General features: G+C 36.2%; 1 protein-coding gene across 1 annotated transcript in view; it reads left to right on the forward strand.

The window, feature by feature from the left end:
* PREX2 (phosphatidylinositol-3,4,5-trisphosphate dependent Rac exchange factor 2) overlaps nucleotides 1-24,548 on the forward strand; it is a 328,672-nt gene that overhangs the window by 226,551 nt on the left and 77,573 nt on the right. Inside the window, exons 33-35 of the mRNA XM_058275621.2 lie at nucleotides 1,122-1,224; nucleotides 14,715-14,858; nucleotides 22,861-22,975. Of these exons, the coding sequence (XP_058131604.1) occupies nucleotides 1,122-1,224; nucleotides 14,715-14,858; nucleotides 22,861-22,975 (362 nt within the window). The remainder of the gene's footprint in view (nucleotides 1-1,121; nucleotides 1,225-14,714; nucleotides 14,859-22,860; nucleotides 22,976-24,548) is intronic.

Here is a 24,548-nt window from a genome sequence, read left to right on the forward strand (position 1 = left end):
GTTAACTTTAAAAACTAAGCTTTGTGTGATAAAGCTAATTGTTCTTTCATAAAGAAATTCATAAAAGATCCTGTAGATAGATCATTGAACTGCTAATGGGGAAGCTGTTATCTACTATCAGATGGTATCTCTGGTATCTAGAATAAGAAAGATGACACTGAACTTGTTACCTCCTCTAGGCTTTATCTGCCTGAGCGGTAAGGTAGTACATTGTAAGATTCATATGAACGATTAAAACAACTTTGGTCTCATCATATTCATAAACTGGGCCCCACATAGGCAAGTGAGATGAAATGATTCTTGCCCACAAGCTCTTTGGAAGGAAATTCATTACAAACATGTAAAGCGCTTTTATCAAAGTTCTAATAAATAGCAAATTGAATAGTGTAGAAGTTATCTTGTTGTAAAATAGGATGGCCAGTATGTTCTGTGAATTTTTTTTATTCCCCTCTCCCCTTTGCGGCTTGCTTGTTGTTTGCTCTAGTGTCCATTCGCTGCATGCTCTTCTGTGCTTTTTACTTGTCTCCCTTTTCGTTGCGTCACCTTGCTGAGTCTGTTCTCCACGACTCTTGCAGGCTGGGCAGCACTCTGCAGTGCTTGCAGGCTGGCAGCTCTCTGCAGTGTGCGGGTGAGCCTGCCTTCACAAGGAGGCCCTAGGACGTGAACCCAGGACCCCCATATGGTGGATGGTGGCCCAACTGATTGAGCCACAGCCACTTCCCTCTGTGAATTTTAATTAACAGTATTTTTGCTTTTCAGCTGTTCTAAGATTTTAAGTGTTTAGAGGCACAGAGCATGCTTTTCATATACTTATTTGTAAAGAATAAGTGAAATCAGTATGCTTAGAGTCTACCTATAAAGTAAACTGAAAAATTGTATTAGACAATTTAGACAACTGGGAAAGGAAAAATATAAAACTATAAAGCTATAAAAGAAATGTAACTTTGAGGAATTTGTTAATTTCCATTTAGGCAATAAATTCTTAGATGTTGATAATTTTGTATTGTATTTAAATAAAACATAACATTAAACAAAGCCATTTTTGTTTGGATTTATAGTATATTAATTTTGTTACATTACATTACCTTATACTACATATTGTTTTTCTTTTTACTTTGTAGACAGATGAACAAGCCATGTTGGAAGATACACTGGTAGCGCTATTTGATCTGGAGAAGGTTTCTTTTTACTTTAAACCATCAGAAGAGGAACCATTGGTTGCAAGTAAGTAATTAAATATTTTATAGATGTTTTATAGATTTGGCATCAAACAACAGATGGTAAAACTGTGATATTAATTTGATGTGCATTTTAAATTATTTTATATAAAATACTACTATTTAGGATAAGTTAATTTATAACAACCCACTGTGGAAGTGATAGGAAATATATATACTTTGAATCTAAATGTAATTCTAGGCTTTTATTTTCAGCTATTAATTGGGCTTCTAACATTTTTATTAAAATATATAACAATTATATAGCAAAATTACTCAGTTTTCAGTTCATCTTCTAGAGAATGTTAGTTGGCAATGGAAACAAGTGTTTAGGGCCAAGAAGAAACAGAGAATATCTAGAAAGTTACAATCATGTGTATATGATATAAATTTAGATGATCTGAGAGAAACAGGATTGATCTGGCAGTAATGGAAAAAAAATTTATAATTTAATTATGAATCTAATTGTTATAATTTAATTGTGGATTATGCTTTAAAAAATGAAAATTGGGAATTCTGGGAAGATGGCATCAGATTAGGCAGGAAGGGCTCAACTCTCTCAGAAACAGTGGAGAGAGAGACAAAAGCTATTCAAGGGACCTGCTTTAGGGTCAGCAGACCAGGACAGTGCTGTACAACCCCCAAGAGGGTAAGAGACAAAGAGATGTGGAACCTGAAACAAGTGTGAGTTACCAAACCCTGCAGTGGCTGGGAAGAGCTCCCCTCACCTGCAAGATGTTAAGCTAGGGTAAAACCCCTGGCTCATGCAGCTGACTGAGAGGGGAATAGACATCTTCCTCCCTGTATGCTGTTACACGGGAAAAGGGAGGGAGTCGGGATTTTCTTCAGTTAATTTGGCCAGCAAAGCCCACTTTGAATATAGGCTCTAGCCACACAAAAACACAGGAAAATGGAGATTTTTCTCTCTATCAAACAGTGTACCAACAAATGCCACCTGCTTGCTGGTCTGGAAATTGCATGGACAAACACTGCTTTGGGGTCTTGCTGTATTCTTTTTTTTTTTTTTTTAAAGATTTATTTATTTATTTACTTCCCCCCCCACCCTGGTTGTCTGTTCTTGGTGTCTATTTGCTGCGTCTTGTTTCTTTGTCCGCTTCTGTTGTCGTCAGCGGCACGGGAAGTGTGGGCCGATGCCATTCCTGGGCAGGCTGCTCTTTCTTTTCACGCTGGGCGGCTCTCCTCACGGGCGCACTCCTTGCGCGTGGGGCTCCCCCACGTGGGGGACACCCTTGCGTGGCACGGCACTCCTTGCGCGCATCAGCACTGTGCATGGCCAGCTCTACACGGGTCAAGGAGGCCCGGGGTTTGAACCGCGGACCTCCCATATGGTAGACGGACGCCCTAACCACTGGGCCAAAGTCCGTTTCCCTGTATTCTTAACTCCTGTGAGAAAATCTATGCTCCATTAGTGAGTCCCTGGTACGATTTTGATAACTTAACTTGGGTTGAACCAAATATCAAAGAAGAGCTGTGAAAAAAGCACAGTAGACCAGAGAGAGAAATTGGCTATCAGAGTAAATTCACCAACATATTCAGATGCCTAGACATCAGCAAAAAATTACAACCCATACTAGGAAACAGGAAGAGATGACCCAGCCAAAGGAACAAATCAAATGTCGTGAAGAATTACAGGATTTAAAACTATCAATCAATGATAATCACAAACTTTTGTGAATCAATTTAAAGAATTGAAAGATAATATGGCTAAAGAGATAAAGGATATTAAGAGGACAAAGGGTGAGCATAAAGAACAATTTGAAAGTCTGCAAAGAAAAGTAACAGACCTTATGGGAATGAAAGGCACAATGGATGAGATTAAAAATACATTAGTGGCATAAGAGCAGATTTGAATTGCTCAAAGACAGAATTAGTGATTTCAAAGATAGAACATCTGAACTGGAAAAGACAGGAGAACTGAAAGAGAAGAGAATGGAAAGATTTCTCAGGGAATTGGATGACAATGCAAAATGCACAAGCATATGCATTACCAGTGTTACAGAAGGAGAAGAGAATGGAAAAGGCGCAGAAAGAATATTTGAGGAAATAATGACCAAAAACTTCCCACCTTTTATGAAGGACATAAATATCAATATCCAAGAAGGACAACACACACCAAACAGAATAAATGCAAATTGACCTACTCTGAGACACCTACACTTCAGAATGACAAATATCAGAGATAAAGAGAGGATTCTGAAAGTAGCAAGAGAAAAGCAAAGCATCATATACAAGGGAACCTCAATAAGATTAAATGCCAACCTCTCATTAGAACACATGATGGTGAGAAGAAAGTGGTATGATATATTTAAGGTACTCAATAAGATTAAATGTCAACCTGTCATTAGAACACGTGATGGTGAGAAGAAAGTGGTATGATATATTTAAGGTACTGAAAGATAAAAACTACCAGTCCTTCAGGGATGAGGATGAGTTCAAAGTCTTCACAAACAGAAACATAGAATATGTTATCAAAAGACCAGAATTGCAAAAGATACTAAGGGAGTACTGCAGCCTAAAAAAGGAAAAAACAACAATGAGCAATTTGGAGAGGAGTATAGAAATGAAGATTATTAGGAAGGGTAAATTGAAGGGTAAAAAGACAGACAGCAGTACAATATGACAACAGAAAGCTAAAGGAAAAATGGATGAAGTAATGCCTTTACAGTAATAACATTAGATATTAATGGCTTGAACTCCCCAATCAAAAGACATAGACTACTAGAATGAATAAGGGATTAAAAAGTATGAGCCATTTATATACTGTCTAGAAGAGACTCACCTCAGGCATAAGTATACAACCAGCTTGAAAGCGAAAGGTTGGAAAAAGATATTCCATGCAAATAGTAACCAAAAAAGAGCTGGAGTAGTGATTCTACTGTCTGACAAAAGAGATATTAAATACAAAACTGTTATAAGGGATGAAGAAGGTCATTACATATTAATAAAAGGGGGGGAAGCGGACATGGCTCAACTGATGGAGCGTCCATCTACCATATGGAGGGTCCAGAGTTCGATCCCCAGGGCCTCCTGACCTGTGTGATAAGCTGGCCCACGATCAGTGCTGCCACACACAAGGAGTGCCATGCCATATAGGGCGCCCCCACATTGGGGTGCCCCACATGCAAGGAGTGCTCCCCCCAAGGAGAGCCACCCCTTGTGAAAAAAGCCCAGCCCCCCTGGAGTGGCGCTGCACACATGGAGAACAGACGCAGCAAGATGACACAACAAAAAAGAGACACAGTTTTCCAGTGCCACCAGATAATGCAAGTGGACGCAGAAAAACACAGCAAATGGACACAGAGAGCAGACAATGGGGGGAAATGTGAGAGAAATGAATAAAATACATCTTTAAAAATAAATAAAATAAAAGGGGCAACTCACAAGGAAGAAATAACTATATTAAATATTTATGGGAACTGGACGTTGCCCAATGGATAGGGCATCCACCTACCACATGGGAGGTCCGCGGTTCAAACCCCAGACCTCCTTGACCCGTGTGGAGCTGGCCCATGCACAGTGCTGATGCGTGCAAGGAGTGCCATGCCATGCAGGGGTTTCTTCTGCATAGGGGAGCCCCACGTGCAAGGAGTGTGCCCCTTAAGGAGAGCCGCTCAGTGCAAAATAAAGTGCAGCCTGCCCAAGAATGGTGCTGCACACACAGAGAGCTGACACAACAAGATGATGCAGCAAAAAGAAACACAGATTCTCGGTACCGCTGATAAGGATAGAAGCGGTCACAGAAGAACACACAGCAAATGGACACAGAGAGCAGACAACTGGGGGGAAGGGGAGAGAACTAAATAAAAAGTAAATCTTAAAAAATATTTATACACCTAACCTGAGTGCCTCAAGACATATGAGGCGCACATTGGCAAAGATGAAGGGAGAAATTGATATCTCTACAATAATAATTGGGGACTTCAGTATAGCACTCTCAGTATTTGATAGAACATCAGGACAGAGGATAATTAAAGAAACAGAGCTTGAATAATATGGTAAATGAACCAGACATGGCAGACATCTATAGAGTATTGCACCCCTAAACACCATGATCACATTCTTTTCAATTTCTCATTGATCCTTCTCCAGGATAGACCATATGTTGGGTCACGAGACAAGATTCAATAAATTCTAAATTTTGAAATTATAGAAAGTACTTTCCCACATCATAATGGAATGAAGATGGAAATCAATAATGGATGGAAAATTCATAAATATATGGAGATAAAACAACACGGTCTTAAATAATCAGTGAGTCATAGAAGAAATTTCAAGAAAATTCAGCAAATATCTTGAGATGAATGAAAATGAGAACACAACATATCAAAACCTATGTGACACCACAAAGGCAGTGCTAAGAGGGAAATTTATAGCCCTCAATTGCTTACATTAAAAAAGAAGAAAGAGCTAAAATTGAAGCTCTAACTGCACACCTGGAGGAACTAGAAAAAGAACAGCAAACTAATCCCAAACCAAGGCAAAGGAAAGAAATAGTAAAGATCAGAGCAGAAATAAATCAAGAGCAACAACAAAAATAGAATCAACAAAACCAAAGGTTGGTTCTTTGAGAATATCGACAAAATCAACAAACCCTTAACTACAATGACAAAGGAAAAAAAGAGAGAAGATGCAAATAAATAAAATCAGAAATGAGAGGGGGGACATTACCACTGACCCTGCAGAAATAAGAGAGATCGTAAGAGAATATTATGAACTGCTATATACTAAAAAAACTAGGCAATGTAGATGAGATGGACAAATTCCTAGAAACATGCAAACCACCTACACTGACTATAGAAAAAATAGAAGACCTCAGCAAACCAATCACAAGCAAAGAAATTGAAACAGTCATCAAAAACCTCCCAAAGACGAAAAGCCCAGGACCAGATGGCTTCACAGGTGAATTCTACCAATCATTCAAAGATGTCCTAATACCAATCTTGTTCAAACTCTTCCGAAAAGTTGAACAGGAAAGAATGTTACCAAATTTATTCTATGAAGCCAACATCACCCTAATACCAAAACCAGATAAAGATACTACCAAAAAAGAAAACTATAGACCAATATCTCTAATGAATATATGCAAAAATCTTCAACAAAATACTTGCAAACAGAATCCAAAAGCACATTAAAAGAATTACACATCATGATCGAGTGGGGTTTATCCCAGGTACGCAAGGGTAGTGCAACACAAGAAAATCTATTAGTGCAATAAGCCACATCGATAAATACAAGACAAAAAATCACGTGGTCCTGCCAATTATGCAGAAAAGGAATTTGACAAAAATACAATAATAAATATAAGTGCTTAATAAAAGCACTCCAAAAGATGGGAATAGAAGGAAGCTTTCTCAATATAGTAAAGTGCATATATTAAAAACCTACAGCTGGCATTGTAGTCAATGGTGAAAGGCTGGCAACTTTCCTGCTGATATCAGGAACAACACAAGGATGCCCATTGTCACCATTGTTTTATTCAATATTGTGCCAGAAGTTCTAGCTAGAGCAATTAGGCTAGATAAAGAAATAGAAGGCCCCAAATAGGAGAGGAAGATATAAAACTTTCATTATTTCTGATATGATCTTATATTTAGAAAATCCACAACAAAGCTACTAGAATAGATGAATTCAGCAAAGTGATGGGATACAAGGTTAATTGGATAGCCATATCCAAAAGAAAGAAAGACGAACCATATCTCACACCTTATACAAAAATTAACTCAAAATGGATCAAGGACTAAGTATAAAAGTGACAGCCATAAAACTCCTAGAAGAAAATGTAGGAAAGCATCCTCAAGATCTTGTGGTAGGCAGTAGTTTCTTAAACCTTACACCCAAACATGAGCAACAAACGAAAAAAAAAAGAGATAAACAGGACCTCCTCAAAAGTTAGCAGTTGTGCACCTCAAGGACTTTGTCATATGGGTGAAATTGCATCTGATTTAATGGGAGAAAATATTTGGCAATCACGTACCTGATAAGGGTTTAACATCCATGATATATAAAGAGATCATACAATTCAGCAATAAAAAGACAAACTACCAGATTAAGGAATGGGCAAAAGATTTGAGGAGACAGTTGTCCAGAGAGGAAATACAAATGGTAAAGAAATGAATGAAAAAATGTTCGACATCACTAGTGATTGGTGAAATGCAAATCAAAACTACAATGAGATATCCTTTCACATCTATTAGACTGGTCACTATTAAAACGTTGGAAAACTGTAAATATTGGAGAGGATGTGGGGACACGGAAACACTTGTTCACTGTTGGGATTGTAGAATGCTACAGCTACTGTGGAGGACTGTTTGGTAGTTCCTAAGGAAATTGAATATAAACTTGCCATGGGACCCAGCAATACCACTGCTAGGTATATACCCAGAAGTACTTCGAGCAGTGACATGAATAGAGATCTGCACACTGATGTTAATAGCAGTGTTATGATTGCCAGAAGTTGGAGGTGTCCATCAACTGATGAATGGATAAAGATATAGTGGTGTATACACATGATGGAATATTATGTAGCAGTAAGAAGAAATGACATTGCGAAGCTTGTGACAGCCTGGATGAACCTGGAGGATACTGTGTTGAGAGAAGCAAGCCAGATGCAAAAGGACAAATACTGTATGACTGCGCTATTATGAACTAAATATATTATGTAAGCTCATGGAATTAATAATTAGAATATAGGTCACCAGGAAATAGAATGAGAGTAGAAAATGGAAAGCTGATAGTTAATCTGTGAAGAATTGGTTAAAAAGTTGGCTATAAATCTTTGGAAATGGATGGAAATGGTAAGAGCACATCATGGTGTTTGCGACTTGCAGTGCTATTATATGGGTATGACAGTGGTTGAAAGGAAAAGTCTGAGGACATTTATATTACTAAAGGGAAAGCTAAAAAATGTAAATGGGACTGTATAACAGTAAAATCTTGTAAAATACAAATATGGGTGATATTACACATATGAGACTGTTTTTACAGAATGTAAGTGCAAATAAACTAGTTAGAGGGAAATGGATTGGCAGCTATGTGCAGCAGGGAAGGAAAAAAGAAATTGAGAGGTGATGAGTTTTATTTGTTGGGTTTTTATTTTTTATTATTATTACTGGAATAATGAAAATGTTCTGAAAATGATTGAAGTGATGAATGCACACCTATGTGATTATATTGAATGCTGTTGATTGTGCACTTTGGATGGTTTTATACTTTATTAATATGTATCATAAAATTGATTTGTTAAAAACAAATGAAAATTGAAAACCAAGTTATCTGAGTGTCTAAAAATTTTAATGTGTACAGATATAATCATTTTCAACTGTATTGATTCATTCATTCATCCTATAGTACAACTTCCAAGAGAACAAATCCTTTTTCTGTCTTGTTCATGTTTGTATCTTCAGCACCCAAGAGACTGTCTGAAACAAAGAAGGCAGGCAACTTTTTTTAAGGGACTGAATGAGCATCTTAGTTAAATGTATAGAATGCAGCAGGCATTAAGGTTTTGTGGTTATAAAGTAGAAAGACCAAGAAATAAACTTGTGAAGAATGAAGAAGAGAATTCCAAGAGAACATAGTTGTATCTAATATCAAAAGAAGTTACTTTATGGATTGAAGGTTTGAAAAGTATCCCTTTAATTTAGCAAATTCCCATGGCTATACATGGCAAAGGCAGTATTTTAGAAGTTACACATTCAAAGAAATTACAGTCTCTAGAATTTATCCATGTATCTTTGAGTTTCTGCAGGTTTACATCATTTATCTACAATTTCAATGTTATCATAAGCAGGTTTAAAATGTATCTATCATTATCTACCCAGGAAACCTAAATGTTTGTTATTAAGTTTCCATGCCTTCTGTTTTTCATAAGTGCAAGGATCCTATGTATTATGGTAGAAGTAGAAATTTCTTTGGGGCAGGGAAAGGTTCTTATTCATATGCATATCCCCAATGCCTACTACAATAAATAGAGACCCTGTAAATGCTTATTTAATCCATGATCTAAGAATGATAGTGATTGACTCATTAATTTATCTGTTAAAATTTTCTTAAGTGACAATTTCTTGCCAAGCACCATTCTAGGTGTTGGACACAGTAGGAGAAAAAAACAGTCAAAGATTCTTCATGGAGCATATATTCAAGTGGGGAGAAATAAATAATAAGTACAATAATTTAATTAACTTTATTATAAATTAGAAGGTATCAGTATTAATTATATGAAGACAAATAAGAGAGAGGCAAGGATAAAAAAATTTTTTAGCAGGGTAGGGAGGTATGATTTACTAAAAAGGGAAGCGAAAACCTGAAGGAGTTGAGGAAGCGAGCATGCAGATATTTGAGAAGTGTTTAAAACTCACTGGAACAGCGGCCACAAGGACTCTGAGTTGTGAGCATGTGCGGTGAGCTCTGAGCATAGCAAGGAGGCTTATGTGGTTGGAGCAAGGGAGGAAGAATAGGAGATAAATCTAGAGAGGCCATTGAAAGAACTCGGACTTTTTAACTGAGTCATTGAGCAGGGGAGTGACATGGTCTGGGTTTCATATTATAGACAATTAAAGTTTTAAAAAAAAGAAAAAAAAAAAACTCCCTTTGCTATGGGTGACCACTGTGTTCAATAGTCCATTATGGGGGACGAAGGCAGAGCGCTATGACCCAGACCTGATGGTGACTTCACCTGGAGAGCAGCTGTGGAGATGGTGAAAAGGGTTTGATTCTATATCAGTTTTTTTTTTTTTTTTATTAATTTTTTTATTTTTTATTGACTTTGTAATATATTACATTAAAAATATATATGTGAGGTCCCATTCAACCCCCCCCCCCCACCCCCCCTCTCCCCCCCCCCCAACAACACTCGTTCCCATCATGATGACACATCCATTGGATTTGGTAAGTACATCTTTGGGCACCTCTGCACCTCATATACATTGGTTCACATCATGGCCCATACTCTCCTCTATTCCATCATGTAGGCCCTGTGAGGATTTACAATGTCCGGTGATTACCTCTGAAGCACCATCCAGGGCAGCTCCATGTCCCGAAGACGCCTCCACCTCTCATCTCTTCCTGCCTTTCCCCATACCCTTTGTCCATTATGTCCACTTTTCCCAATCCAATGCCACCTCTTCTATGTGGACACTGGATTGGTTGTGTCCATTGCACCTTTATGTCAAGAGGAGGCTCAGATTCCACCTGGATGCTGGATGCAATCCTCCCATTTTCAGTTGTAATCACTCTAGGCTCCATGGTGTGGTGGTTGTCCTTCTTCACCTCCATCTTAGCTGAGTGTGGTAAGTCCAATAAATCAGATTGTAGGTGCTGGAGTCTGTTGAGGCTCAGGATCTGGCTATCACATTGTCAGTCCAGAGATTCAAATCCCCTAAATTATATCAGTTTTTGAGTAGGGACAACAGAAATTGACTAAAACTTCATCTCCAGTGAGGAGTGAGAGAGAGAACAAGAATATGAATTACAATGTTAGGGATTTAGGTTATATTCGAGGGAGAATTTTTCTAGATAAGTATATTATTTGATAACAGTAATGTTATATGAACAAACTGTATGGTCTTCTGTGGACATGTACAAAATAGGATATACTTTCATTTGCTTGAATAATGTAGGCATGGTTTTGCTGAAAACAGAGAAAACTTGTTTTTCATGATATAATCCACTCATTTTTTCCCTGTGTAGCTGTAAGTTCACAGGAGTACTCTTTTCCATGGTGCAAATATGACAATATTGGTGAATGGACTGTTGAGTAGATAGAAGAACCAGTGCCACAAGCTTGATAAAGTATTTACATGCTACATATTCACTGTGAGAGGTTTACCTTTGGACATACCTGAAAACACACTACATATTAAAGACTGGTGAATCCATGTAAATAATATTAATATATAAGTGCAGATGCATCTGTGACAAGCACAAAATACTCTGATATATATTTGGCAGTACCATTTTGTATATTTCTCTGAAGCATGACCTCAGCATTTGAAAACAGTTCCAAATGAAGGACCAGTTCCATATTATATTACTAGATATTCCAAGCAAATTAAAAATAGTGATGATAAGAATATAGTTTTTATTTTCAGTTGATTCAGGAAAGAAATTTACTCAATACCCCAGGGTCATCTCATTTATTTAAATGGGTTAAGAAAGCTAGATTTTAAAAATTTCATTGCATATGTATGCCTAGAAGCAGAAGAATCAGACTGATTTACAACCATTAATTTTGCATCACTGTAATGGAGACCAGCCAGCGTCTTGTCTCTGAAAGGAGGGCAGAGTACAGAGGAATGGAAGCCTGAAGTTGTAAAGAGATCACTGGCTTTCAAGTCAAAATCATGAGTTCAAATCCTGACTCTGTTCTCACCTGCAAACATGAGCTAATACCAAATACGTAATTCCTAACTCACAGGTTGTGGGTATTAAAGAAGGTAGTATATTTGAAAGACTCTGGTATCATATATGGCCCACAGTAGCATTTAATAAATTATTTGATTCCTTCCTCCTCACTTAATTCATTGCTGTTTTTTTTTTTTTTAAAAAATTATAGCATCACTCAGTCTTATTTGGACATTAAAAATGATGTTCCAAAGATCTTTGACATGACAAGTACAACTCAAAAGCCTGATTGAAGACATTTTGTTTTCATTGAAGAAATAATTATTAAGGATGTATAATGTGAAAAACACTGAATAAGTGCAAGGGCAAATAAAACAAATTCCTTGATGGCATGGATATTAGAGGCTAGTAAGAGATACAAAGGAATGAGTGGGTAATTTGACCACTCAGTGATAAGAAAGTACAGGGTTATTTCCAAGTCCTCTTATATAATTAGTGAAGGACTACATCAGCTAAATGATTAGATTATAAATAATTAAATTTATTTTGTGGGAAATCTGCATTTTAAGAGAGTAGCAATGACAGCAGATCTTCCCCTTTGCAATGGTGATGTGGGTAATTGTATAGTAATTACCTAAGAATGGCTGTTGTGAGCCCTCCCTGTTCCTGTGTGGGACCGGCATCCTGTGTGAGGTTATGGACATCATGGTGGATGAAGATATGGTCCATGTCTTCATGAAGCTCACAGCCTAGTGGGGAAATAATGAAAAAGGAATCAAATGTAAAGGTACCTAGGACTGTGATAGATCCCAGGAAGGAAATAAGCAGATGCATAAAGAATAAAGGTGGGGCGGCCCTTTACTAAGGAGTGACCAAGTATGGGTTCTCTGCAGAAGTGGCTTTTAAACTGATTCCTGAAGGACAAGAAAGACCCAACCCTCAGAGGATCAGGGAGGAGCCATCCAGGCAGACCAAAGACTGATATCCAGACTCCCTGGATTGGGCACCATATTTACAGGTGTGGGATGCCATTGTTGAAACTCCTCTCTAGGATGAATCCCTGTCTAGGATGGTATGAGAGACCTTTTCGTTTTGCAATAATAATTTTGAAGGTTTTAGTTGTTTCATAACCCGAACACTTGTTTTTCATACCAAGTAGAGGTCCACAGATAAGAAGCAGCGCTTTTCAATTGCACATGCTTAGGCACTTTGACAGGTGCACCAAACATGTGGGCGGGGGGGTCACGACATTCTCCTTCTTTTGCATCTTGTTCTTTTGCTACTTTTAGTTTTAACGTCACTTTAAATGTAATGTGCTTGATAAATTTCAATATGTTTCAGTTTCTTTATTCCTAGTTTAGCTTCTTTATTTATTCTGTGCTAGTTCTATTATATGGAACTTCAGCTGCTGCACACATTATTTCCCTTTCAAGAGCATTATCCATTTGCTAACAGAGAGATTAGCTACGGTTATGCCAAAGAGTAAAGGGATGGAATTTAACACAAAGTTAAAATGTATGTGAGAGACAGTATATGAAAAGGGGAACTAGAAGATACAAATATTTAAAGCCCATATATCTATGTTTTCATTAGTATCTGGTATCTTATTTTCTTTATTTTAGAAAAAAAAGAAAAAAAAAAGGTTTTACCCCAGATCATTAATACAGGGAAGCGGACTTGGCTCAGTGAATAAGACATCTGTCTACCACATGAGAGGTCCGCGGTTCAAACCCTGGGCCTCCTTGACCCGTGTGGAGCTGGCCCACACACAGTGCTGATTTGCGCAAGGAGTGCCATGCCATGCAGGGGTGTCCCCCACGTAGGGGAGCCCCACGTACAAGGAGTGTGCCCCGTAAGGAGAGCCGCCCAGCCCGAAAGAAAGTTCAGCCTGCCCAGGAATGGCGCCGCCCACACGGAGAGCTGACACACAAGATGACGCAACAAAAAGAAACACAGATTCCCATGCCGCTGACAACAACAGAAGCAGACAAAGAAGAACACACAGCAAATGGACACAGAGAGCAGACAACGAGGGGCGGGAGAAGGGGAGAGAAATAAATAAAAATTAAATCTTTAAAAAAAATAAAATAAAATGCAGTTAATTTCCAACTCTTCCACTGGGAAATTTATTCTCTCCTAAACCAAAACCCTCATGTTTTCATAAAAAATAAAATTAGAAACAAAATTAAATAAACATTATTATATGTAATAGAGGAAACTTGTAGGTAGTAATGCAAGGTCTATGCTATTGATATATGGGATTAAATACATTTATTAAGAAACTTGGAATTTGTGATAAATGGTATTTAATCCTGAATTCTTATGTATCATTTTATTTCAATAATCAAGTTGGAAATAATAAATATAGAATCAAGAGCATATATTACATGCCTGCTGTGATTTGGCTTTAATTTTTAACCAGTTAGTATGTCTATTCTAGGCTGTTAGGAAGATTTTACATTAATTTTTAATGAGGTGGAAAATATTTGCCATGGGTCTAACGATCATATAACAAATGGGACTTATGATATCTCTGTGAAATACTCCCTACAGCATTTTAGCTTTTCAAGTTGGTCATTTTTGTTTGTTTTTAGTAATTTTAGGATATCTTAAAATAATGAGAAGAATTTGGCCTGATAATTTCTAAGAACTATAGGGCATCAGCAGAGGACAGTGCATTTTTGAGCCAGTATTCAGGCAACAAAGCTTGCAAAACCTGGGCTAAATTTGATACTTGCACTACATACTCAATTTCTTGCATGCTACTTAAAAAGTACACCCTAAGGACTCATTATAACTAAAAGTAAGGCAGCTTCCCTGAGAGACTTTGATTCTGTACCATGTGTAGCTAAACTTCTCATTTAGTTAAGTGAGACATCTGGTATATCAAAGTGTAACGAAGTTTCCTATTACAGAATTTTATATACAGTACAGTAATAAATCTGTTGCTTTAGCTAATGAGGATCTGATTTAATACTCTTACAGAATAGCATTGTAATCCTGCCTAACCTGAATTTTTTACACTTGAGTACTTTATTAGTTTCTAGACATTTTCAGGATTTTAAAAGTATTAACAAATATACCATATAGTATATCCTCATTTTGGGAAGTAATATAGGATTAATGTCATTTTAGATGTTCCTCTTACATATCAAGCAGAAGGAAGCCGGCAAGCTCTGAAAGTTTATTTCTCCATTGATAGTTATCATTTTGAACAGCTTCCTCAACGGTTGAAAAATGGAGGAGGGTTTAAAATTCATCCTGTTCTTTTTGCTCAAGGTAAAATGCTTTCTTTTTTATTCTTCATGTACTTAAGTTACTTTATACTTATCAGATTTTATTATAAATTTAATTGTAATGATGTTTTTTCATTCATTCAAATGTTCTCCCATAGTAGTTAGATATATTCACTCTAGAAATGTATATTAAGGAAATTATCATGTATAGGTCAAACATTTATCAAATGGTATTGCAGCATTGTTCATAATAGAAAAACAAGACATGATTGGTTCAAGTAAATAAACATAACTTAAATTGCATTAAATAAATTTAGGTTGGGCATTGAAACTGTGTGGATAAAAATATTTTATGATAAAAATTTGACAAAAGATTGTAAAAAATAATTTGTATTGAAGTCTCAATTATGCCATGTATTTGTGTAGCTATTTTTATGTGTGTTGGAATGTTTTCAAGAATTATCATTGTATGGTTAAATTGTTTTTTAATTTTGTCAGTAAATATATATTCTTTTTATAAATAGATTTTTTTTTTTCCAAGTGAATGAATGTAAACAGAAGTAGAAGGATTTAAGATTAGCATGAATAAAGAAGATTCTTGATGTGAAGTAGTTTTCCAAGGGGCAGTCCTGGATCTTTTTATTTCTGAGGTCAGGTCATAAAACTTTGCCTGGAAGAGATCAGAAATCTAGATTATTGTGTAGTCTCTTATAGTCTATGATTCTTTTTGTAAAAACCCAAAGACATCTGTGGTCACAAGATTACATTCATTTCTCTGTGCCAACAAGATTACATTCATTCTGTGCCGTGCCATAGGCATTTCTGTTTTTCTTCTTTGAGTTTTCAAGAACTGCATTGGTCTTGCTGTAGAATTTTTATATTCTAATAAAAATGAAATGTTAAAATCAATGTAGATAACTAAAAAATGGGCAGGCATGTGGAATCTAAATTCTGCTTTGTACCACATGCATATTATTTTAAAACGCTGAATTCTAAAAGATAGAGTACCTTTCCCTTAATTGCCGTAGTTTACAAATTGTGACTGTCTCAAACAGACACGTGGCAAGAATACATTTAAGCCGAAGAAAGTTTCAGTGGATAGAAGATCTTAATAGTGATAAGATAGTTTTCATTTATCTTTGGAGGACTGTGATTCATATATAGGATCAATGTAGGTAGTACAAGATTTTTTAAGGAAAGGAATAAAATAGAAAAATTAACGAGCAAAAACAGATTTTTGGAGATATGTTAGGAGAAAATTTAACCTAAAATATAGCTAAAGTTGATATAGAGATAGATCATTTTAGAAGATGGAGAAAGATGCTGGTCTGGAATATTAAGTTTTAGAGGGTTTAGCCTGGGCTTGCAATGGTTAAAGTTTCTTCATTTCTTTTTCTTTTCTTTCTCTAAAAAAGAAATTGTCTTTGAAATCATTACTGAGATGACAGGTGGCACTAAGCCTTTTTTTAAAAAAATTATTTCATTTGTGACACATCAGTATAAATAACAATATTTATACCCATCAGTAAATGTACATGGGAAAAAGTATATTTTTCAAGTAAAGCTCTATTTTGTAATTTTGTCCAAAGACAATTTAAAAACAGTCCTTCAATCTATATTATTTTAGTAATAGCAATCTTTCTGTTCAAATGTAATTTAAAGTTTAAAATATAATTTAAATCACAAACATTAAGTTTCTTACTCTTCCAGCAATAAAATTTGAAAATTAAATGAGCAACTAGCTATTCTTCTGCAGTTGAGGTCACAGATAAGTCAAGAAGACTGGGAAACAGTTTGTCTCATTAAAAATCTGTCAGCCATTAGGGTTGTTTATTCTAAGGAGGTGCAGAAATTCCTTTGCATTCATAAAACTCCCAGGAATCATTACTTACTCTTAGTATTCATCAGATTGAGAGATACAGGACGTTCAGATTTAGTTTGAGTAGAAATTGCCATCTGGTAATTTAAAGAGGTGGTAAATGGAAGAAATTTCCAAATGGAGTCTGTACCTGGGAGGAATGTTTATTTCAAGGTTTTAATTTTGTGTGTACATGAGTTTTTGTTAGCAAATGAAAAATAATAACATTGGGTGAAGTTGAAAATTTCCTAAGAAAATTTATTACATACAGTCCTCATGAAACTGTCTGTCATGTCACACAACACATAGAGCTGAATAGGGAGCAAATGTATCTATCACCTTCTTCCCATTTTTCTTGCATACATGGAGCCACAGGCAGAGGAAGGGCATACTAATCCGTGGGGCATCCTGCAGAGATGGGGCCATGTATTAGATTAGGAATTCCAAGTTTAGAGAACATGTATTTCTGAAGGCCAGAGCTCCAAGATAACAGAAATCCAGGCAGACAAAACAAGTGATAGGTTCCCTTCCCAAGGTAAGGGATGCAGGAAAAGACAAACAGAAAAGACAGCATAAACCATAACCAAAATGGGAGAAGGTGCTCATCACTTTAAAGCAGTCTTCTGACTAATATTCATAATACTTCCTACAAGTCAGGAAATTAGTCCTGTTGGTACCCCTAAGCCACTGGTGAGGTAAAGCAAGTGTATTAGGGATCTCTAGGGAAACAGAATCAACAGGAGTTATTGTCAATAGTATACGATTCTATGAGTCTCTCATGTAACCGTGGGCCCGATGAAGGTCCAGTGAAGGTCCTTGATGAGTTTTCAGGAGACGTTGGCTGTCCAAAGAGGAAAATTGGGAAATTTTCTCTAATGCTGAAATCACTTTCCCTTTTAAGGCATTCAACTGATTGGATGGTCACTCATTGTTGCTGATGGCATTTTCCCTGATTGATGTAGATATAATCAGATATCTATGCAATAAAGTCATTGTGACTAAAGTCCATAAATGTTCTTGTATTACAATTACCTCAATGTTTGCTTGACCAAACAACTGGGCACAATTACCTGGCCAAGTTGACACATTAGCCTAACCATCACAACAAGTAATTATAAATTGAGTAAAAATGGGAGAACTAAGATGATAAATATTCCTTCATCTACTCCCCATTGACTTTTCTCCATGGTGTCTCTGTCAACATGGAGAAATCACCTTGGGAAAGTTTATAGAAAATACTCATGGTTGGCCCCCACACTGAACCAATTAAGTTAGAATCTCTGGCAGATAGGGCCCAAATAACAGTATATGATAGATGCTTTCCAAGTGATTTAAATGGCCAGCAAGAGTGAGACACCACTGATCTATGCGAATTATAAAACATTATACAACTAACCAGTTAATATTGCTTAATTAAATTAATTCCTTTCACAAATGCTGGACGTGTCTAGATTCTAAGGAGATAGCAGAAAATAAAACAGCAAAGACCAAACTGTCAATACCTTTCATTTTTGTGTTGGGAGATAGACAACTATAAAGTAAACCAGGAAAATGAATGAAAGGCTGGGGAAGTAAAGCATGTAATAATCATTATGACAAAAATAAACATGATGGATCTGGGCTGAGGAGAAGTGTCTTCTATAGACTGGCAGTGGAGTTGGTGTGGCTTCTGTGAGGACAGGACAACTGAGAATTGAATGCTGAGAGTTTTACAAACATCAGATGGCAGAGCATTTCAGCTAAGAGGGAGTACAAATTGAGAGACCCCACTGTGGGAGTGCACTTCACAAGTTTGAAGGCTAATTTGACTGGAGCTGTCAGCAATGAGGATGGTCTTCAGGGACCAGATTATGTAGGGCCTTGTAGGCATTTGGATTTTACTTTGTTGGGTGGGACATCTTTGACAGTTTTGAGCATCATCTGATGAATATTTTTTAAAAGGTCACTCTGGCTGCTGTGTGGAGAATGGGTTATAGAAAGGCAAGAGTAGAAGTCAAGTTAGGAGTTACTGCATTGATCTAATAGAGAGATGATTATGACTTGAACCAGGATGGACGTGTTTGAGAAGGAAGAAATGGGCTATGTATTAGATTTGTTTTATTAATGAAGTATATGAGTGTGGAGATTTCAATCAAGGAAGGATCCGGGGTCTCTGATCACTGCTGAGATAGGGGAGAGTGAGAGGAAAATGAGCTACTGTTTTGGAGAGGTAGTAGCAATTGTGTGTTTTGTCCATGTTGACTTTGAGATGTCTATCTCCATCGGAATGAAGATAGAAACTTTGTGATGACATATGATGCTGAAACTCAGTGGCACATTCAGGACAGAGATAAAAATCTGGAAGTCATCAGTGTGTTAATATACAAACAGCCATGGAACTAGAGCAGATTACTTGGGCCAGCTTGGTGATTGCACCCCTTAGGTCCCTATCTTTGTGGGAGGACTGGGAGTGGCTCCTGCAGGACTCTATGGGCCTCCCCTTCCAGGAGGATAATTCAGAAGAGAAAGGTTAGTGGTACAAGCTTTAGCCCTTGCTGCTGCAACTTCTCTTGGAGTTGCAATTTATCTCTGTTTTCCCTCTTCTGCCATCTATTCTAGATTAACCTCACTCACCAGAGGGCTAATCTGTATTGTGACCACCATCTTCATCCCTGAGGGTTCTGACACACTCCCCTCCCCACCCATCCCCTCCGCCCAGTCACTATGCCCTTCCCAGGCCAGGGTTGCTACATTTGTCCATTTTTCATCAAATTAGAGCAAGGGAGTATCAAGAGGAACTCCTGTGGACGACTGCCCCTACCTCCTTCTGATGATCAGGTTAAATTACCTTTGCCAGGATGACAATAGCTCTTCTTGACTGCTGGTTCCTTGGCACAGAGATCCTCAAATGCCCAGGTAGCAGTTATAGTTTATAGTTCAGTGGGACTCCTGCTTGGTCTTTTAGGGAAAGTGTGCCTAGAATGAGTGGAAATGTGGCTTACTTTCAGTTCTACAATGATTTAAACTTAAATTTCTCTGATATTCATTAGGGTGTCTTTTTTTTTTTTTTTTTTTTTGCTGGGTACCTAAACTTAATAGAAGGTTTTGCTTCTTATTTTTCAAAAATGTTAGAAGCAAAATTCAAGTTGTAGTTTAATTAACTGCTTTTAATTAACTCTATTAAATAAATATTTATTCAACCAAATATATCAACACTACTGCTAGAAAAAGATTATCATGCAATTGGAGAACTAAGGAAACTAGATAAGAAAATGCTAAGGACAAGCTAAGTAAGGTTTGAAGTTACCAAGGCATTATTATATATTTAATCTAGTTTTGCTGAGAATTTATTCTATAGAATAAATTAATAGAGACTTTTAAAGAAAGAAAGAAAATGAGGGAACTATTTAGTATGTGCCTGGTAGCATATACCTTGCTATAATTGTTACTTCAGTATTGTATCATAATTTACTTATGTTTAATGTCATTCTATTTTTTTTTTTTAAGATTCATTTTTTATTTATTTTTCTCTCCCCTCTCCCCCCAGTTGTCTGCTCTCAGTGTCCATTTGTGGTGTGTTCTTCTGTGACCGCTTCTATCCTTATCAGCGGCACTGGGAATCTGTGTTTCTTTTTGTTGCATCATCTTGTTGTGCCAGCTCTCCATGTGTGCGGCAACATTCCTGGGCAGGCTGCATTTTCTTTCGCGCTGGGCAGCTCTCCATATGGGGCGCACTCCTTGCACACAGGGCTCCCCTACACGGGGGACACCCCTGCATGGCAGGGCACTCCTCGCGCGCATCAGCACTGCACATGGGCCAGCTCCACGCGGGTCAGGGAGGCCTGGGGTTTGAACCGCGGACCTCCCATGTGGTAGGCAGATGCTCTATCCATTGGGCCAAGTCCACTTCCCCTATTTTCTTTTTTATAACAATGAACAAATGAGCTGTTTAGTTAAAAAGGGGAATGTTGCTCTCCTGCTCCTTCTTTGCCATACAAATTTTAAATATAGAACTTACATATTTTTTCATCTCCCCATAATTATATGCATGTGTCACAAAATGCTTGCTTTGACTCTTAGCAAAATTGTTAGAATCTTTTCCTATTTTTTAAAATTACATAATTGTAAATTTTAACTGTCTTGTTACTTTGGAAATAATGCCATAAAATATAATGAAAATGGCAACTAATGGGAATGTAAAATATTCACTTAGAATTATATAATATTGTATTTATATACTATATTTTTATGTGATATTTGTGTAATCTAAGTATCTTTAAAAACTTAAAAAATACTAAAAAAAAATTGTTCTATACATTATAACAAGGTTTTAGAGTAGCAGTGCTGACCATTCTTGCCAAAGCCAAACCATAAAGACCCTTACCAAAATTGGATCCAGGTTCTTTCTTTCCCCACCCTCTCCCAATTTCTCTTTTGCTCCTTCTTAGGAGCCTCCTAATTACTCGGGTCTTAAGTCACAAATTGAAATTTCCTTACATGGACTTTCCTTTGAGTTCCCAAGGTGTTCGGTGTTGCTAAGCACATACATGCATAATTTATAGCCCTTGGAAATTCAATTAGATATTGATCATGCCATACTTGGCATGTTGCCTAATACATAAAATTTGTTCAATAAATAATAATAGTCTTGGGCTCTCTAAATACTATTATTTTAATTTAATTCTTTCCTAAGAATCCTAATTAGTAGCAGTCTTATTATTTTCTTTCCACAAATGAGTAATCTAAGGATCTCAGATATTAATTAACTTGCCCAGGTTTGCATAGCTTCTAAGCCGAACCTGGGGTTTTACTCCATGCTAATTATTTTGTCATTAGCTTTGTAGTTACTTAGGTAATTCATATTGAAGTATGACTGTTGATAGACTTAGTCCTCTTGGGATCTTTGCTTTTCACAAATAAAGTCTTATTAATGGAAGTGGATGAAGGATTATATATGTATTTGAAGCTTGTTTTACAGGAAGCCTGTCTTTTATTTCTTATGTATTCAGGACCAGAAGCTTGTTGAACCAGTTGCAAATATCAGAAGTCATAAAAAACAAACAACTAAACAATCATCCTTTGATATAAGCCCACAAATTTGATTTCCTATACTGATGTAAATTTTCTCTCTAATTTTCCATGTTTGCTTTTTTATTCTGATTTTATTTTATTCCATTCTAATTTTTCCATGATTCAAACCAATATCCTTTTAAACACTTACAATGCTAGAAATATTCCAGAATGTCTTTGTTGTTTTCATCAGTGCTTTAGACTCTGAGTTGCTTAAAAAATATAGCACAGCTAAAATTAGCAGTCACTTTCCTATTTTTAACAAAAAAAAAATGGTGATGAGTTTCTGTCAATTTGAAGAAACCTCATTAATTATTTTAGAACCTACTGCATTCAGCAGTAGTAATTTAAAAGATTAATAATTATAAAATTTGAAATAGCCTGTTGAATATTGAAGCTTATAAGTGTTTTTATGTTTCTCTATTGGACCCATTGCCATTTCTATTTTGACAACTTTTACATAAGAAAAATTCCTCTCCAAAATTCTAAAAATACCTAATTTAAAGGAAAAATAAACACTTAACCAAAATATTAGTAAAGGAGGAAATCTATAGCAATTAAGACATTTGAAATTAGTGGGAGATTATATATATGATTATGCTTATTGTTTTTATATAAATTAACTGACCATTAGGATATAGGTGGTTTTCTAAAATTTTACTTTATACTTCTTATTTATTAAACTAATATTTCTGAATTTAATTGACATTACAAGAGAATGCATATATATACGGAGAGTGATAATTTTCATATATATTTTTACTTTGTTTTATGTTAATATGCAGTTCTTCATCTCACACATATATTCTGATTATGTATGTGTGTGTCATGAAATATGTGTATATATGTATATATATGTGATGTGAGATTAGCTGCACAAAGACTGTATACAAAATGGGAAACAGTTTAAACTAGAAATTTCCTTTGCCTTCTTAATTGGAAATAATCACCAAATGTTTGATACTTATTTTGAAGGCAGACGAATGGTTTTCATTCATTTTTGGACTAAAGATAATTTCTTGCATATGTGTTCATACATGGTGTTGTTTGATACACTTACTAATCAATACAATTACACTAAATGTATAGAAATTGAGTTGTAAAATCATGTGTAAAGTCCATTTACTTGTTTATACAGCACTGGAGAGCATGGAAGGATATTATTATAGAGACAGTGTTTCAGTGGAAGAATTTCAGGCCCAAATAAATGCAGCCTCGTTGGAAAAGGTCAAACAGTACAACCAGAAACTCAGGTATGTAATCGGTCAAGTTTCTTTTTTATTTTTTAAGGCTTCCATATTTTGACAGGAACACGTGATTAAAATTTTTGACATTATTCATCATTTTAGATTATTAATGATATTTCTTTTGATAGAAAGTCCTCTAGGTTAGGATTTAATTTTTAAAAATATTCGAATAGATATTCTCTTTCAAATGAAAGAATTAAATATCAGTGTTTCAAAAATTTTCATGTTAATGTTTTAATTTCTGGAAAAGATAAAGGTTAAAGAAATGAGATCAGACATTTAGTTGACTATTTCTAGGGCAAAAGATCATAAAGATATTTTGTAGTGGCCTCTCCTAGGAGGTTCAGGGTAAAACAGATTCCTTTATGTATCATTTAACAGGGAGAATAGATTCAACATGGAAGGTTAGAAAAACAAAGTGTGACAGAACATGTGCTTGGTATTGGAAAAATATCACCTCAAAAACATAAATTAATGTTTGCATTTTACTGTTTTTCCCCTAAAAATAGTGTTACTGGTACAATGATAAATGTCAGGGAAAATTAGCCAGGTAAGCAGAGGGCAGATGTGTTATAATTCATATGCTTTAATTTTCAAATATTAATAGTGTATGAGCCTTCCTTTTATCTTGTAAACTACCCTGTTAACAGGTCACTTTTTAAAATTACTTAACTGATTAAAGTTTTTGTTTTTAAAGTAACAATATTGGTGAGCAGCTATAGCTTAGCAGTTGAGCTGAGCTTTGCATGTAAACCTCCTTTGCAGGTTCATTTCCTGGTTTTGACCACAATATGGCTAATTGTGAAGATAAATGAATTCCTAAAATTTCTGAAATGTGGATGTGTTGATTCTAGTTGTTAAGAACCAATACATCCAGTATAAATGCTTTGTCTCCCTTTTCCTGGCTTTACCCAAACCCATTCCTTCTCCTAGATTTTCTGCTTCACTCTACCGTATTATCATCTTTTGAAGTACTCAGCCTCGAAGCCCCAAGATCTTTGTGATTTCTCATTTTCTCTTCCTCCTGAAATGTGGTTGGAGATGTTCATGATTCAGACTCTTGTCTGTTAGACTGCCTCAACTGTGTTCCCTTGTCTGGATCCTGCTTTTCAAAGTTCTGTAATGTACTAACTCCTTTCACATGTGAAAAAAGAAGTTAATCTTGAATCCTTAAAATGTACATCCACAGTCTGAGAAATACTGGCTTAAGAAGCTAAAGTCCAATCTTGTGAAAGTCTTCCAGTGACAATGGTCATTATTGGAGAGAAATTTTACCCTTAAAACTGGGAAAATATTTTTTAGATTATCATTGAAATAAAGACACAAAATTAAAATATTCTTAAAACATGCAGACCCTGAGAGTACATCCCTAGAGTCCAGTTTGAGATTTAGGTCTGGACCATTGCTGGACCATTGCTGTAGCATCCTGACTAAACTCTTTGTCTCTAAGCACCAAAGGTATTTTAGTAACCTCAGAATTTGCTTCCAGAATAATCATTCCAGAATAGTCATTGTCAGAGTTCTTACTATGTAACTCTCCTATTCAGAGAATATCAGTGTTTTCCTATAAACTCCTTAG

This window comes from Dasypus novemcinctus, chromosome 14 (assembly GCF_030445035.2).
Source record: "Dasypus novemcinctus isolate mDasNov1 chromosome 14, mDasNov1.1.hap2, whole genome shotgun sequence".
In the NCBI taxonomy this organism is placed as follows: Eukaryota; Metazoa; Chordata; class Mammalia; order Cingulata; family Dasypodidae; genus Dasypus; species Dasypus novemcinctus.